At 36.1% G+C, this 18,832-nt stretch overlaps 1 protein-coding gene and 1 long non-coding RNA gene across 5 annotated transcripts in view; both read right to left on the minus strand.

The window, feature by feature from the left end:
• Window positions 1-2,317, minus strand: LOC108776933 (uncharacterized). Of its 3 annotated transcripts, none has more exons than XR_001940806.1 (3): window positions 2,088-2,317; window positions 564-755; window positions 1-74 (listed from the first exon to the last, which is right to left on the minus strand). It is a non-coding gene; the product is annotated as an uncharacterized LOC108776933 (long non-coding RNA). The 3 variants fall into 3 exon arrangements; XR_001940805.1 differs by having other exon boundaries at window positions 1,914-2,317; XR_001940807.1 differs by having other exon boundaries at window positions 61-127; window positions 1,914-2,317.
• A 4,342-nt stretch (window positions 2,318-6,659) lies between these two features.
• Window positions 6,660-18,832, minus strand: part of Fur2 (furin-like protease 2) — a 370,418-nt gene continuing 358,245 nt past the window's right edge. Inside the window, exons 4-16 of one of the 2 annotated variants that reach the window (XM_018543689.1) lie at window positions 17,418-17,712; window positions 14,506-14,678; window positions 12,985-13,650; window positions 12,380-12,596; window positions 11,887-11,966; window positions 11,483-11,763; window positions 10,768-10,955; window positions 10,390-10,638; window positions 9,525-9,993; window positions 9,246-9,445; window positions 8,889-9,170; window positions 8,409-8,620; window positions 6,660-8,245 (exon numbers count right to left, since the gene is read on the minus strand). In XM_018543689.1, coding sequence (XP_018399191.1) covers window positions 8,138-8,245; window positions 8,409-8,620; window positions 8,889-9,170; window positions 9,246-9,445; window positions 9,525-9,993; window positions 10,390-10,638; window positions 10,768-10,955; window positions 11,483-11,763; window positions 11,887-11,966; window positions 12,380-12,596; window positions 12,985-13,650; window positions 14,506-14,678; window positions 17,418-17,712 — 3,420 coding nt within the window. In that variant the 3' untranslated portion in view covers window positions 6,660-8,137. Of the gene's footprint in view, window positions 8,246-8,408; window positions 8,621-8,888; window positions 9,171-9,245; window positions 9,446-9,524; window positions 9,994-10,389; window positions 10,639-10,767; window positions 10,956-11,482; window positions 11,967-12,379; window positions 12,597-12,984; window positions 13,651-14,505; window positions 14,679-17,417; window positions 17,713-18,832 lie in introns of both variants that reach the window. The other variant, XM_018543688.1, reaches the window with a different exon arrangement.

Genomic DNA, 18,832 nt, shown 5'->3' on the forward strand with positions numbered 1-18,832 from the left:
GTGCCAGAGAGCTGGAGATTCGGTCAGAAGGCTTGGAAAACAGGAGAGATTAGCAACCATGCTTGAGATACTTACTGAAAATTTTCGTTGAATTTGCAAATCTAAAATGTGTGCTGATGTGGAGTAGCTGAGGATTGTTTTCAGAAATTAATGATGAAACAACAAAATCGGATTTAATCAAAATATTATATTATTATAATAAAATAAAAATATATAATCTCTCTCTCCATGGATATTTAATGAAATTAATATATATCATGTATAGTATTTTATTAGGACAAGAGAGAGATAGTTGGGGGATTATTTTTTAAAATTAAAAATTGTTTAACCAACTTGTCAATGAAGCAACTGATTAACAATAATACAAAAAATTTTTTGTTCTAATTTTTTCAGTAGCTGTGCTAACTCTAACTTAAGTTAACAGAGTCACTATTTTTACCCACATACACAAATCGAGTAAAATAATAAAATCGCAAGTAAAGCAAAATAAATTAGCGACAAGAGTACTAAATTTATATGTTTTATTTTATTGTATTATGTTAACTTAATAGAACATGAATTACCCCTCTTCATACGAATCCTTTCAATGGATAGTTCGAGCATATTTTCCAAAAAGGTCCTTCGTCGCTGGTTATTATTCCGGCAAGCCAGCTGAATTGTAAGAGAGGAAAATCGCTGTCCAGTTAGAGGTGATTTCAAAGCGGAGATCGTCTGAAATGTTCAGTCGGACATGGCGTAACCATCCGGTGGGACGTCTGTAACGAAAAGAGGAAAATTGTAATCACAGGAAATGGTCGAAGTACAGTATCCTCCCTGCAAAGTGAGGGAACATGCGATGGTAAGAACGTCGAGCTTTTCCGTTGCAAACGAAAATATCCTCATCTCTTTTGCGCTTTGATCAGACCGAACTCGAGCTCAATAATAACTGTTTCTTCCTTTGACTTTTCTTTGATTCCGTTACTCGGCTTGTTCTCGTGTGAAACGGAAAGTTGACTATTTACGAGAAAACGAAGATCGTTAAACATAAATGTACTAAAGTAATAAGTCTGAATAATAGTTTCTCATCATTTCATTGTAGAATTTATCATCGAAATGTTATGTTTTAACTGAATGCTTTAATCCAAATTAATAATTTATATTTTTATAAACTGTTTTGCAATTGTCTTTGCTGATAAGATAAATTTTACATTAGGTACATAAAAAATTTTATATATATTTATTTATGTACATATATAAAATATAGAATTATTCATGAAATTGATGTGTTTAATGAATTCTTAAAAAAGTAAATTGCTAAAAAAAGTTATTTATGTACATGTGTATCAAGGATAATACAAAATATAAACATTTTATGTCCGATTTCCCTTTCTCATTCTTTTAATTATACTGTACATTGTTTTACAAACTTTGAAAAATTTAATAAATTTCATGAATAAAATGTAACAAAATATTATTTGATTTATTATCGGTTCACTATTTAATTGAAACTGATTTAATGTCAGACCAGTGTTTAATTTTAAAAAATGTATCTTTTTGACAATTAGAGAAATAATGATCTTCAGTTCATGTTACATTACAGATCAGCTCTTGGCTCTCTGTTAAAATTAATATTTTAATTTTCTCTGATTTCATATTTTTCTTTCTGAGTGCTGTAGACAGAAATCTATACGTTCAAGAAAATCTCAGGAATATCTTATACGGTGAAAAATAACAACGGTAAAAATTAAGAGATATTTTTCAAGACAAGAACATGGCATATTCGTGAGCTTTAAATAATTAGAAAAGAGGGAAAAAGAAATAACGGAGCACGTATTAAACCATCATGTGGATAAACGGTTCTGTATCGGGAAGGTATCGTCTAGGGTTAAATTGTTCGTAACAGCCACACTACTGATAACCACTGTGACACATACGCGGGGAGCATATTCGCCGACTGCGAATTTACGATATCCGCTTACGATGCGCCGCCGTTGCGCATCGGGGCCACTGATAAAAGTAGACGCGAGTTTCTCCCAACCTCCCTCCTCCCGCCGCGAATTATCGCCGGCGAATTTACGGCGTTATCCCGTTATCTCGATTGGCGTTACCCGAAACGTGTGTGCGTACGTCAACGGGGGCTCGGAAATGGCTACGGATGAACGCCGACAGCCAACGAGGGCTCAGCTCTTCCGTGCAACGGTAACGAGTTCGGGACGAGACGTTATTTCGGGGTGGGAGGCAGGTTTATGGCACCTGGACCCGGGGAAGTCGATTCTCGTCCATCCTGCCGGAAACGACAGACGGTCGTTTTATGATTTATCTGTGTACTAGAAGAGGGCTATACACGGGAGCGAGTCGTTCCCATAGTAACGAAGAACTATAGCCGATCGAATTACGGCGAAATAACGAACGGTGCGATCGAACATACGAAGAGCTTGGGGGATAACAAAAAACGTTGAGCGAAATGAGTTTTGGAAACGAGCGAGGGAAAAGGGATACAATGATATTTTATGGTAATTTTAAAAACAAACAATAATGCTAGAAATTGCGCGACTGTATTTAAAAAAGAAACGACGGCGATGCTAAAATAAAGTATTCTCATATCTCTTATAAAAATAAATGCAAAAGATAATTTCATTTATGGATCGTTTTTATTTATATTCTGATTTAATTACACAACTTTGGCTTTTTTTTTTAGTATAAAAAGTACATTTAATTTATCGTATTTTCTTGAAAAGGACAATAATAAAAGAAAGCACTAATAAAATATTAAAATATGAAAATAAATATTATTTTTTAGTAACTCTTTTTTAATTTATTTTTCATTGGATATAGAACATTTACATCAATTACTGTCTTAATTGTGTCTAATTTAAGTAAATATATTTTATAATATCTATACAACTCTATTTATATTCCGTTTCTTATTTAAAATTTATTTAATTTTAATGCTTCTTTTTCAGCAACAATAAAATAACGTTACTTTCCTTTTTAATGACAAAAAGCTAATGTAAAGCTATAACGTACCCAATCATTCAAACGTAAGAAAAATTAGTCGTTTTTTTCAATTTCTATCATTTAAGGGAACTGAAATAATCTCTCTTTTATGACACACAGACCGGAGGAGCAAGATTTGTGCGCTTCCGCCTGGTTACACGCAAAAATCGGAATTACGGGGGACGGTATTAGACGAAGGGACGACATTCGGGTCCCTTCGGTGGGAACATCGCGGTATGAAGTTTCTTGCGGCTGAGTTTTTACGATTTTCCGTTCCAAGCACGGCGCCGTATGGTGGAGCTTTGACGCCGACGGTAAATGCGATCTTCTCTCTCTCCCTGCGAGTAGCTATAAAAGGACTAAGACCCGCTCCCGAGACGAATCCTATTCCCTTTGCTCCATCGTGTCGTCCTTTTCTGCGCGACTTTCCGTTCTCGCAAAGTTTCTTGCCGCGTTCCTCTCTGAACTGTGTGCGACGTCCCATTATCGCGGTGCCATTATCATTTCCGATTTTCTTCTCGGAAAAATATTTTTTGACGATTGCTTTCATTGAAAAGTATCGGTTGCTTTGTTATTCGTGACAACGAATTATATAAATGCTTCGTTTTTATTGTTGAATATTGTACACGTTTTATTTATGTGACGATACAATGCGAATTCTAACGCAAGATTGAATGAATATATATGTACATTTTGAGATTTTTTTTACTGCTACAGAGGATAGGATTATCTTTGCATTAGTGATTAGAGGATATGTTTGCATTCAGTAAGAGTTCCTAAAATATCGTTTAGTTTAAAAAAGTATTTTACATAAATTATAAATAAATATATACTTTTTAATAATTTTTGTCAGTTTTTCAACTTTTTTTATTATTAATATCAAAGTTAACTATTGCAATTGCTTTTCACATTACATTTAAACTACTCAGCTATTTCCAAGATCATTTCAGTAACATTGCAACGTTCCAACATTTTGTAAACGTTGCAGTAATATTATTGTTATGTTGTACAGAAAACTACTATTAATAAGATGATCGTATTCAAACTTATTAGAACCATTTACTCGCGAATTTGGAAAGAATTTTTAGATTTAGGGATATTCTTTTTCTAAAAAGAGGAAGGAGAAAACTCTTGACAAATACCTTGTTTATTCTTCGATGCTTTATCGAGAAAAACTTTTGGCCTGAGGCGCCACATCGGTCTTTTACCCTGGTCAGCCTATTCTCGTCTCTCACCTCACGTGAAACACCTTTTCACCTTTGACCCCTCTTCGTTGAATCGCCTCCGACTACCCATTTTTATTTTGCTGCAACACTTGCACTTGTACACCGGAAAGCTTATTTATTTCCCGCCTTCGGACACGGTCCGTCGGGTTCGCATATAGCTTTGCATTCGTCCTTTTTCGCAAGAACAGCTGGAAAAAACGGCGCAATGGAAATAGGCAATTTGGAAGCGGCGGGAAAGGTCAACTTTTGATTAAAGCCACTTCCGTTCTCTCTATCTCTGTTTCACTTATGCGTGAATTTTGGTAATATTTCTAAAAGAAACGTCAACCACGTCTGTCCCCTTTGGGTATCCTGTCGGGATATTTGTAACCGTGGAAGTAATACGGAAGTTTTATGATTTTGCAATAGGTTTACTTTGTGAGCAAAGAGAAAATAGAATAATTAAAAAAGAATTTATTCTAGAGATATTTTTTTAACGTCATATATTATATATGGATACAGACATTGAACTCTTCATTAAATTGTGGAATAAAAGACTTGAAAGAGAATCAATTCAAACGCTCTCGCGGTTTTTCTGTTTTAATTAAAAATTCAGATGTAAAGCTAAATATTTGCGATTTAAAAAAGTTCTGGCTATTTCATAAAATTTCACAGTTTTTGCTGCGTTTCTAAAAAAAAAAAGATCCAGGCAATTAAAGTGATAAAAGTAAAAAATTAAAGTTAGCAAATATCATTTATTTGTATCAAAAATTGTAATTTTGAAAAATTGGTATTAAATTGAAAGTATACAATGTAAATACACAAATTTCAGAATTGAATGAAATAATATATTAGTAAATGATTAATATATATCATATCTCTTTTGATATTGTTTCAAAACCGACAAATAATCGGCGCACAATTTATTTGAACTAAAAATTATAAAAATTCATAATAATATATTATTTAGCACTAAGATTGGCTTTGGCCGAATATTTCTCACCTATCTGTGTGTAAGTTTTTATTAGCTGTTTAATTTTTATTATCTATTTGACTCACATTTATCTTATTATAATTTATTTAAAAATGTTTAACGCTTCCTATTAAGGCCCCATATTTTTATACATTCACTTTTATGTGATTTTACTAAAATGATCGAGCATCAAAATGAATGAAGGTTGTCCGGCAAAAGAATGATATTCCTTTTTAACGAAATTGAAATTCTACATTGTTCTTTTCCTCCCGCCGCAGCTGTCATCGTTCATCGCCTATTATATCAACTTCTGGATGTAATATACACAAGAGAATCGAAGAGTACAAATAGAATGTCAGCGAGCGCTGACGATTAATTCTCGTGTCATTCACAGCTTCACCCTCTAGTTGTCAGAGGGGAAGTAAGATAATCGGCCAAATGTAATTTCCACTGAGTTGCCAGTGCTGACGTGCGCCGTTTTCTCTCATCGCGTGACACGGCGATTTAGTAGTTCTCGTATCCTAATTAAGAACTCCATTTCGTGATTCTTATTCCCGATAGAGTCCAACGAGGTCGATGTTACCTGCGGAAGTTACTCGCAATTAGAAACTAGGCATTCGACATGTAGTCGTCGCAAAATGTATAGAATCCCGATTCGAAACTAAATTGATAATGTCAATAAAATAATTTTCTAGCAAAAAATTTAAATAATTTTGATTATAATGAATAATTATCTCTAAAAATATTTAATATGAAAAAAGATCTCTATCAAAAACATTTGTTAAAATCTTTTTCAATCAATCGATTCTTTACAAATATTCTTAAATTAACTGCAAATTAATTATTGTTAAACCAAGACAATCAGTTTGCTATTTCCTCATGCAATCATTAAAGAAAACATCATAATTAAATCGCGCAAAGAAATTTATATTATTGAGATTTTTTTACTTTTTCGTCTCTCATAATATGTAGATATTTGTATAATAAGTAGATACTTGTTCAACAATAAAAATTATTCGTTTTTTTTCTATATATGGTAAAGATCAGGTTATAAATTTCATAAAGTTAATCTTTGATGTTTCATTAAGTAATAGCTGCAGAGTTCGGTTACTGTTTAGATATATCTCATTCGTTCCTGACTTCTACGGTCGGTTTGCCTTTCCCGTGCATCACCGTAATTAAAGTCAATATTATAGCTGTACTTACCGGACGATACAGGAAAACAGAATATTAGGAAATCTAAGTAAAGTGGAAGGATATTTAAGGAGGCGCTTTGTATACTTATGCATTATGTACGTGTGTATATATATGTATATATTTATAATCGCGGTCATCATAAAAGTACAATAATAGCTTTATATCAAATCACAAGGAGAAAGTCAATATTCACACGAGTAGGCGTGGGCGATGGCTTTCGAGAATATCGATTCGCAGATCGTTGCGTAATAGTTCTTTCTTCTTCTTTTTTTATTCATTCATTCATTTCTTTTTTCTTTTTTTTACGATTTCCTTCCTCTCATGCGATCCCAACGAAACGGGGAAAGGATGGATACGAGCGAGAATTAAAGAAATAAGTAAGAATAACGCGGAAAATTGAATATTAAACAAAACATTGGAGTAGACAATCAAGTAATAACAACAAACAGTTTATAAAACGCATTGCTTGTATCGACGGCATGTGTTGTATCAGTTTGGGAGGTACTGGAATGTGACGACTGATGTCACAGACGCGTCGGATAACTGGGTGATCGCAGTAAGAGTCCGTTGGTTCTTTCGGGCATGCGAATTGTGTCAATTAGTCGAGACAATCAGGTTTAAAGTGGGAGAACGAAGCTCACGTGCGACGATCTTCTTTCTCCTCTTCCTCTCTCTCCGTTTCGGTTCTTCACTTCGTCTCCCTCCTGGTTCATCTCGCTATATCGTTTCTTTCGCCTCCCCCTCCTGATCCTTGCGATAACTCCCCCTTTGTCCGCTCATTTGTTACTATTATCATTTATACAAATATATAACAATATCCATTCATAATTCACAATTAACGATTACGATTACGTGGTCCGTGGTTCAGCCTAATGTACGGAGGCCACTTTACGTACATGTCCCTTCACCCTACTAAACGGGGTGATGGTAGCCTTCTAGAAGAGAGGTGAAGAAAGAGACGCGCTTTTGTCCTTTCGATAACTCGATCGTCGATTGCGCCAGGAAGAATGTTGCGCGAGGAAAAAATCGATAGACAGTTAAAGGATGCTAATTAAACGAACTAGATTGCTCTCGACTCTCGCAACGCGCAACGATTAAAACGTATTTATGTTATCCGTCGCTTGGATGAGGTTCTACTTACTCGCGAATACACGCGATGATGATATAGTCGACGGGATAATCGACGAAGGCTCGGCATTACTTCGGGGACAAAGCGTCAGAGGGGGAACGCGAAAGGGTGTGGAAACAAGGGTGTCACTAATCAGGCACTTCATAATGTCCTTCACCCTTTTTCTCCGTGTTTCGGATCTTTATCCGTGTCGGAAGTATCTTGGTGTGCGCGATGATGGTATCGGTGACGCACTTGACAACAATGACGGGCAAAAAGTATCTCTAGTTAAAACACATTCCTTGTACATTCGCACATTCACGCGACCGTACTACGGTCATGTAAACAACAATCACACTTACTTTCACTCTCTCTTTCTCTTTCTTTTTTCCTCTGTCATTTTGTTCATTCATACAACACTCTAACGGAGTTCTATTATCACGTTTTCGACGAATCTTCTTTTGCTTGCTCCTCCTCCTTCTTCAACTCTTTCCTCCCCGCTACGTATATACCACCATTTTCCTATTTTCTTTGTCATCACATGTAAGGGCTATCCTTGGACCTCGCTAATGCAAAAGCACGTAACTTCTGACTCGCGAACCAATCACAATCGAGATTCGTCGATCTCCCTGCGACTCTTCGACAAGAGATCATTAGCTACGTTGTCTTTAACGAAGTCTAAGTCATCAGCTCTGTCGAATCGTCGGCGTCCACGTCTTCGGACGGTTCCACTTTCACGGCAAGCTGCGTATATCCCATATTAGTCTCCCTTCTGCCGGACCAAGCCTGTGAATAATTAGGACATTTACTTCTTCTCGTTCTTACAAATTTATTTTTTGAAAGTTATTATATATAAATTACATTTCCAGCTATAAATTTATATTCAATATTCTACCATTTTGTATATTTTTTTAAATTTGTATCTTCTATTCTATATATATATATGTACCTGAAGAGCGACAAATATCATCGCGAACAACGCAATCGATGCTAAGCAGATGGCAACTGCCATGGTTGTGGCTGCTGTTACGGCGAGTGAAGCTGAATCGTTGTTACTTGTTTCGCCATAATTGTTGTATGTCTCAGAGACTGCGGCATTGGCTGAGAATTCTGTTCCAGGTACTCTTCTTTTGCCAGCCGGCGAGCTATTCCTACAGCCGCCTACAAATATTAAAAATATATCTTCAATAACTATAGGAAGATATACGGTAAAGCTATAATCTAGCAATAATAATAATAAAATATTATTTAAAATAAAAAAAAATGTATATTTAAAGAAGTTATATCTTTTCTGATGAAAAACATTCTCTGATAAATACTAATCTGATAGATGCTGATAAAAAGTAAAAAATAGATGTTAATATATACATATATTTTACTAATTATATGTAATACGAATAAAATATTAAAATGTAAATGTAAAAATTACCAGTTTCTGGATCACAGAGACAACATTCCTCAGCTTGAGGTCCCTTCTCATTGCCCGTGCAGCATGGAACACACTGATTGTTCAATTTGTCCAAGTGTAGTGGCGGCGAGCACGCGGCACAGCTGAATTTTCCGGGACCGGTACATCTGCGACAATCAGAATGACAGCTCTTACAGAGCTGAGTCAAAGAATCGTAGTATTGTGCCCCTAAGCATTCCATGCATAGTCCACCTTCCAACATCGAGTGAGGTGGACACGAAGTGCATTCCAGTGGACCTTCGCCTGGAATGAATAGTTTCCCGTTAAAGTGAAAAACAAATTTAATTGATCGATAACAACTGATCAATTGTAACTCACCCTTGCATGTACGGCAATAGTGATGACATTTCTGACAACCAAAGTTCGACTTAAAGAATCCTTCCGGACACTCAGGGTGACATTCGCCAGCCGCCAGTTGCCAGCCTCTTGGACAAGTAACGCATTGATCTCTTCTGGGTCCAGAGCATGTTTTACACGACAAGTAACACTTGGCACATTGACCTCTGTCACTGTAATAACTAAAACAAAAAAGAAAAATGAAAAAGGATATGTCGATACTGTTTTATTACCAATCTATTAACCCTAAACTCATCCTACCCTGGTGCACAGGACGATCTGCACTCTCCGCTTTGCAGCTGTAGCCCGTCTTGACATGCTGTGCAGTTCAGACGAGACACGCAACTCTTGCAAGTGTGCAGGCAAGGGACGCAAACCGGTCGCGAAGGTTGCACCACAGAGTAATACGCGTCATCGCATTGGGACACGCAACGTTTGCCCTGCAGAAGTAACGGGTTCGGGCAGGATATGCAATGATCCTCCGTAGAACCGGCGCAGGTTTCACAGGACGAATGGCAGGACTTGCATTGACCTTCCTCGTAATATTGGCCTGTATTACAATTACTGCGACTCTCGGGAGCGCACAAACCCTTTTTGTTCAGGCTCCAGCTCTCGATGCAGCTGGTGCAGCTCAGTGTGCTGCAGGTCGCACAGCCGGGTGGACATGCTACACATTCACGTCGCTTTTTGTCTGCGCTGTAACCCGCCGGACATGAAGCGCGACACGTGCCTACGACACATTTGTAGAAAACCGTTTAGCGGAAACTAATTATGGTTACAACATTTTGGACTGGATGTAACGTAGAGTATCGAACAGCAATTTAAATCTTTTCGTGTAAATTTTGATGCACATATGCGTAATGAAACAAATCTAACATTTATTTCATTTAAGAATCATACTGCATTTGTGTGTGATGTAATTCAATAAATTTAATTTTTTTCCAATGCATGTAATTGTTTAAATTTTCTAGATATATAAAATACTTAAAAGATTTGCAACTGTTGTCAGATATCTTTCCAATTATCTGAAAAATAGATGCTGTATGCTATTGCAAAACATCCATACTTTGTAGACTATCACATTTACAAATTAATTATCGGTCTAATAAATCGTCGCTTAACTCACCATTCAAAGCGAACAACCCGGATCGGCAGGCAATGCACTGGTTATCTGCCGTGCCGTTGCAAGTCTCGCAGGTAGGATGGCACGGCGCGCAATTGTAATCTTGCGTCTCATACGTGTAGGGCGGACACGCGGCGTAACATTTGTTCTCATGCATTACCAAATGATGCTCGCAGCTGGTGCACTTGTCCGGTCTGTCCTGGCAGCTGGCGCAGTTGGCTTCACATGGTACGCACGTGCTGTTCTCGGTATCTACGCGAAAAGATGCCAAATTTACGCGTCGCGTTACTCGATGTTGATTTTAAGGAGACAAAATTATTATGGTAAAAAGATTTGAATACGAATACAAAAATACGAATTGATCTTTTCTCTTCCACATACTTTCGTAATAGCCCTCGGGGCACTGCTGAAGGCAAACAGCTAGATCGGTGACCCGAAGGTGAGCGGGGGCACATGAAAGACAAGAGTCTTGACCTGCTCCCGCGCAAATTTCACAGGATTCGTGACATGGCCAGCAAACGCCGCCTTGATTAGGGAAACTTCTTGGCGGGCAACGACTGACGCAAGTACTGAAAAAGAGATAAGAGACCCCTCGCGTTTTCAATGAAAAGGGCCGATGGAGAGGTATAAAATGAGTTGGATTCATTGAGCTATTGTGTGAAAAACAAATTATAAATATAGTAAAAAATATTCGTTTAATAAAAGAGAAAAGATTTTAATTAAAGTAAAAATAGCTCAATCAATATTATAAAATGATATTAATATTTATACTTTCTCAAACAGTGCAAGTAGTTTTATGTTCAAATACTCCTACCGTTATAATCCGTAGTTTCGTGACATTGCAAAATTATATTTTAAGTTTTATTAATTTTATAAAGAACACACATACAGTTAGTGCCAGCATCTAACAATCACGTAACAGGATTAAAATATAAAACACATACATGTAATGTTTCATAAACATTATTCTAATGTCAAATTTAAGAATCGACAAAAATATGTTAAAAGTTATATATTTTAAAAAGCTCTTTACTGAATAGAGACAAGACAATCGTTTTTCGTCTTAATCAAAAGAGCTTTAAGTTCGTTTACTCACTTATCGAGACGATAATTTTTACAAGCGACACATTGCGTCGGGCCCTTGCCATAGCAGCCTTGCGCGTCGCACTGAGGATCGCAGTCGTGCAGTATCCTCCTGGTGGTATCGAGAGAACCGTCCCCTTGCACGGATGACGCCGCCGAAGGTGAATCGAAGGCAGATGCCGATGAGACGTCGCCGGGTAGATGGTTCGACAGGATAGGCGCCGACGAGCCATCCAGAGTTGCGACAGATGCTTGTAGATTCGACGCAGCACCGCTGTACGGGCCTTGGTAACTCTGAAAGGTAGACGGAGAAAAGAAGTCCCTGTTGCCCGGATAACCGGACAATTGTAGCGGATCATCGTCTACCGTGAATGGATAATGCACGGAATGGGAAGGAAGGTACGCAGAATGATGTACCGGATTAAATTGTCGCGTGCGTATCCGGATCGGGTTCATCGATGTGCCGTAAAAAATCAGCTGCCACTTCTTCAGGATGCCTGTAACAATATAATAAGAGTCCCGGGTTATGGCGGGATGATCTTCATATAACGAGGTACATTGAAAAGACTTTGAAAAATGCGTAAATCACAAATAACTTTTAATTGTTAAAAACGATACAAATTTCGGACTTCGCGAAACTTTTTTCATATAAAAATGACAAATGTATATGTATTCCTGTAGTTTGAAACAATAATAGTTATATCAATGCATTTAATCAATAGTGACGCTATCAATGTCAATATCAATTTGAGATGAATATATTCAGTGAAAACAAAAATGATTGGATATTATATACAAAAAACGAAAAATTCTATTTTGCAATTAAAAACAAATATTTTATTTATCTGAAGCAATTTATACAAATTGTATTTACATGAGAAAAAATAAGAAATAGCTGGAAAGGACTTGCCTGGTGAATTGACGTGTCGGTTTCCGGCATTAATGATCTGCAGAGTCCATCGACCGTCAGCCTTTTCACCCCAGAAGTGTACGCTGAGGAAGGGCCAGTCGTCAAAGTTTGAACTGAGAACGTCGCGCGGCCGCTCGAATAATAGCGTTGAAGTTGTGCCCATTGGCGAGGTCAATAAGAGCCTCAAATTTCCTCGAGGGAAGAACCTTAGAGAAACCTATTTCACGATTGAGAATTAAAATTTAGCAGATTTAAATTAATATACAAATAACAAACGTAAATTATGATGCACTGAAATCTTTTAATTATTCTTTTTCACAATAAAAAATTTAAGTGATTTTAAGTGTCATGAAAACAGTAATTTCTAAGTTACAATTGTTGATAATGATAAATGATTAACTATTAAATATATATAGTAGTTACTACATTTAGTATTCATTAAACTACATGAGTGAGTCAATAAGTAATCTTGATATATAATACATACATCACCTTGATTTTTGAGGGTAAAATTAAGATTATTTATTCTTCTCATTTATCGTAATTATTATTAGATATTCTGAAACTATTATACAATGACGATTTTTCCCGGCGTGAGATCTTACCTTACACTGTACATGCTCCAAGAATCGCACTTCATTCAAGGATCCAGCGCATCCAGTGACATCCATGTATGCACTCAGGGTGTACCCATATGTGGGATCGATCGGTCTCTCCTCATTAATTTCATCAGACTTACAGATATGTTGGGGCGGTACATTGGTCCATTGTTCGGCTAGATTGATCATGGCGCCCGCGTCCATCAAACCGTAGCCGAACTTGTGGGAGACCTTTCTCTTTACGCCGTTCAGTATCCAGCCGGGCTCGTTGCTCAACGGCTCGGACCTCGAGGTGAGTACCACTAGATATTGCATGTCTCGCCATGTCAACGTAGGATTTGCCTCGAGGGCGAGGGCAGCGATGCCGGCAGCTAATGGCGCTGAGGCAGATGTCCCGGTATGTTCCACCGTGCAAATGTGATCAGGACGCAACTTGGCGTCCATGTCCACGGTAGCGACGCTTTTGTCGTTGCCGGGTGTACCCGACGAGTACGTGGATGCCAAGGTCGAGCTACACTCCTCGAGGTACCACGGCTTGTAACCACCTTGTGTTGCGCTTGATATCGACAGCGTGAAAATGCTGTTCGTGTAACCGTCGCAGTTACACGAGTCGGTGTGTCGACCTCCGTTACCAGACGCCCATACAAAGATCGAACCTTTACCCTTACGACCCTGCGTGGGAAGAAAAAAGAATACCGCGAATGTTCAAGAAAGAAGCAACAACCGACAAAGCGACAGGATGCGTGTATGATTTTATGAAATAACACAAAAATATTTAAGCAATATAATTAGATAATAACTTTAATAGCTATATCATTTTAATGTATCATAAAAATTATAATTTCGAAATATAAACATAATAATTATATTCTTGTTTTTAAATTTTTATAAATAAAGAGAAATATTTGGTTTTGACAAATGGAATTAAATATAAAATAAATTCTGTGCAAGAGAGAGAAAGAGAGATATTATTAAATTCATGTCATTTCAATTAGTATTTGTTTAAAAACTAAGTTATCTTAACAAAATCATAAGGTGTATATAGAAAGTTATTTCAATTAATATTGTACAATATCATTTACTTTGCGAAAAACTTATGGACAACCAATTTTAATAGAAAAAAGCAATTTATAACGCTGTTATTTCTAACAAATTTTTTTCTGATACAAACTGATATTTATTTCTAATTGAAAAAATAATTTAACATGCAACTAAACCAATTTAAACAAAAGTTGAAATTTTTTCTCTACAATTCTGTGCAAAATTCATATTTTGTAAGATGATATCCGGGCTATTAGTTCGACAAACAAATGTTCAAACATGATGTATACGATAGTAACATAAATATTCATTTATAATCCATAATTTTTACTTTAAGTTTGTTATTTCGACGTACGTCAAGAAGATGTTTTTAAATCCTCCCGAAGTAATAAAATAAAACGTCAAGGGAAAAGCTCTTGCGACAGAAAATAAATTGATCCTCTCGCTTCGCGGACGCGCAGAAGGTAGGCGATATATGTAGCTTACGCTCGTCACTCCGTAAATAAACGCCCTCCTAGCGAGAGGGCCCGGACCGTCGACGGTCTTGCCGTCGTCCTCGGGACCCCAGGAGGCGCTGTATATGTCGATGTGATCAGGATTCAATCCCAGAGCTCTGGCCTCGACGGCGTCGTTTACCGGGCCATCGAGCATTCGCACGCCTGAGAACACGGGAGATATGTGCGTGAACAAGTCCTTCTTCTTTCCTTTTCTTGTGTGAGCAGTGATTTTATCTCACGAATTGTCGTGTGCGGATTGTTAATATCGATTTTAAAGCTAGCTGAGACGAGCAACGAGAATTCGAAGTAATAGAGAAAGAGGAAATGCAGAATACGTATTCCGATTCTGCAATTAATTTGATTCTTTTTCTCCTTCCAATATTTATTTAATTTAATATCAAGTTTATATAATTTATATAAATAGTTTTATGTAAGTAATTTTTATGACAAATATTTTCAATATACTCGCGTGATTTTAACTATTATAATTTTCTATTTGTCTCGTTTGTTTTTCTGTCCATGCATTCCACAGCTCTTAAGGTCTGCATAACTAAATATTTGTATAAATTCATCTGATGGGAGACACAGATTAATTCGAATTATTCTATTTGTGTTATTCTGCTCGTTACATTTACAAGTATAATTATTATTTAATTACTGCACTGAGAACAATTTCTATTCGAGATAACCAGATGTCCAATCATGATAATCATAATTCTGATTAATCAGAATCTATAATAACTGGTTCGGTAATTTTTAAAGACCATTTTAATTAAAAGTTTTTCTCAGTGTGTGCTACATTAAAATTGAGTTAACTGATACAATTAAAGTTGATTCGGTTAAAATCCTGTTTATGGCGTTTCAATCTCTTTTTTAATGAACAAACATTCTAATAAACCTCAAGCAAATTAAGTTAGTCTCATTTAATAATCCAAGTCAAATTTATCGAGATTCCAAATCGTACCCGGTTAAAATCTCTGCAGGATGAAAATAACTGACAATTTCTACATTTCTATCACGAAATTCCATCACGTACTAATCCTTGTGCAAAAGTGTTCCGTAGGCAAACGATAGTTAATTATCGCGGAAACCACCGTGTCTCGCGGCTCTAACAAAATTTCCTGTCGATGCTGCATCGAAATTTCTAATTTCGCTGCGCAGCGCGCTTGCACGACCATCAATTCCTCGAATTCAATATCCGGTTAACGCTGTATCGTTCCACGCTATCATTTCGGCCTCACTCTGTTCCACTCGTCGTAAGCCCCGACGGCTTACGGACGTTCGTTTCGCTTCGAAGTGGGTTAACGGAATTAATACAGCTCGATAGCATCGAGTCGGGAATAGCTGCGAGCGCCCGGAAAACCTGGCCTATTCTTCAGCGGGTCGAGACGATAAAGCGACCACCACCAGACCTGACATTCCCAGCGGTCGCTGCACTATTTATTTCCGTGGAACGATTCGCCGGCTAAGTCAGCGTTGGAACGATCCCAGGAGGATTCGCTCAGTCGGCATAAGAAAAGATAAACACCGTCTTCGAGACAACGATGCGAAAGCCTGTCTCTCTTAAATCGCGCATTAAGTGATTACCGGCATCGATGAGAAGCGCTTTCGCAGATGTAAGATTAACGACAGCTCGAATATACTGCGAACTCGTAATTATCGTCAATCTTTCTCAGCGGCGATTAATGTAACGCGCGCATAAATTTCTAATCATCTTTTTACGGAAGAGATTCTCAATTTCGTGCATCTTTTTTTAATTAACATTGAAAATGAATGGCGAGTACACCTCGCAATGTATCTGGATGTTAGACAATAAAGCTAAAATATACAAAGAGTAAAATCAAATCCAAGAACCATCAAGTTTCACGTTGCTCTGAAAATTAAATGGACAAAAGATTTTGGTATATCTCTGTGCTCGAGAAAATCCATCGTCAACGTTTGTACACGTAAGTTGAGATGAGCGCATTCTCATCATCGGAAATACCAACATACCTGAAAGTAACAACCTATTTCAAATTTCAACAAAATCCATCAGAACATAAAACGGCACCACCAATTTCTAGTTTACCAAACGTAGGAGTATAAGGAAAAGGAAATATTGATCTCTCTCATATATGCGTTATACATTATGTGCTTATATACTTCATTCAATTTTCGCTGTAAGATATACAGGCTGTAATTTAAGAGAGAGATAATTTAATTCTTGTATATAACTCTAACGATATAATCAAACATGACAACAAATTTAAATTTTAGAAAATCGATATCTTATAAGTTGCTTATATTTATGAATAGAAAATTACACGCTTTTTCCGCATTAAATAATTTTATATTAGAAATTCCTTATCTCTGTTTAGATCATGTTACTTATAACATCATTAAAAATAAATTAATAAATAAAATTAGAATATTAACTGTTACATATTAAAAAAAACAAAATCAAATATTAACACGAACAAAAACGGTGGAAATAGACTTTTATTTATAGATTTTAATAGCATTTCCATGAGGAAATAGCATTTCCTCAAAATAGTCAGTTCTTTTAAAATATCACCAATTTCAAAATGTCGTGGATATTTTAACATCCATTCTAATAGACCACTGTGGGTATTTTAATGATCACATATATAACCAATGATCACATATATGTATAACCAATTTAAATTTCCATGATAAAAATTACCACGTAATTAATCGACATGAACTTCCTTTTCTAAATGATTATTCGAAATAATTAAAAATTATCAATTGATTTGATGTAAACTTCCTTTTCCATATGATCTTGTCGAAATAGCTTTATGATTTTATTATTTCCTTTTCCTTTCCATTATCAATATCTATAATTATGTGTGATTATTATCCCTATCAATAGAGATTATTTTAATCTCCAAATGACATTACCTCCGATACTGGCATTATAAGCCACTCCAACACCGCAGTATTGGTTGAAAGCAACGGCGGCGACTTCACCGGCACATCGAGTACCGTGCTTGTTGTCACCGTTGTCCCTTGGCATCGGGTCGTCGTCATTATCGTTGATATCCGTGCTGGCCTGGTGATCGTAATTGAGCGCGAGATCAGGATGATTGGTCTGGATGCCATCATCCAAAATAGAAACAACGACACCCTTGCCGGTATAGCCCTTCTGCCATGCCGGGCCAAGATTCATGTCGTAACCATCCTTGGCGCCACCATTCTATGACACAACGAAATATTAAATTTAATTTATCTTGAACCATCTAATAAAGTATTTATTTTTTCCCCAATCTGTTAACAAAGAATTAATTTTTTTTAAATATCGTTCTATTACTTTAAATAAAGCACAAAGAGATTTGAGGATTAACTAATTTGTATGTTTTAAAATTCATGGCTGTTCAAACGTCTTCCTTCACTACTTAAATTTCTTTAGTAAGATGTTTTAAAACAGTTACAGTTTAACTCATTATATAATTGTTTGTCGTGAAATATATAAAAAGTTTACATCTCCATTTTCATTTAATGATAAATATTTATCATTATGTGCTAAATGTAATCAATATTAGCATTTCATGATTATTTACAAATTAAAAGAGTGTTAAAATTTTAAATGTATAAATTTCCATTTGTCTCTCTTCCTTATTTTTTATGAGTCAATTGTTCCCACAATTTATCACATTAAATATACATTCTATTATACTTCCGTAAAGATACACAAAAAAATGTTACATTATAAAAGAGCAAGAAATATTTTGTTTCAGCTAAAGATTTTGATGATAAATCACATATGGTGCGGTACATGATTCTTTGACAGAAATTAATTCGCGAATTTCGTGTTACCGTGTATAAATGTTGATTGATATTCGTGTAACGCTATATATCTTCACATGCGCGTATACAATTTCGTGAATTAATGGATTACTAGCCGCACGACAAATTCGGTCGCCACAGCTTTCATAACGCGGTCTCTGTTATACTAGGTAAGATAGTTAAATATGTCCCAACGTCCTATAACAATTAGAAAATTGTTATTTTCTAACACTTAAAAAATGATTAATTATTATGGCACGTTGCATATTAATTTTTTTTTTAAATATCTATTGTTTTCAAGAATTACATTAGTTTTTTAAAAATGATGTATTAACTCGAGTGGTCAACAAACAGTCTAAATGAAAATAATCTTGTTTATTTATGATCATATTAATGAAACAAATAACTATGTTAAAACAAGAGCATAACGTATTCATTTCATTAATATTGTCATTAAATTAACAAGATTATTTTCAATGAGATTGTTGTATCGACTAATGTTAAAAAATTTTTTTCCGTATATATATATA

Source organism: Cyphomyrmex costatus, unplaced genomic scaffold (assembly GCF_001594065.2).
Source record: "Cyphomyrmex costatus isolate MS0001 unplaced genomic scaffold, Ccosl1.0 scaffold396, whole genome shotgun sequence".
In the NCBI taxonomy this organism is placed as follows: Eukaryota; Metazoa; Arthropoda; class Insecta; order Hymenoptera; family Formicidae; genus Cyphomyrmex; species Cyphomyrmex costatus.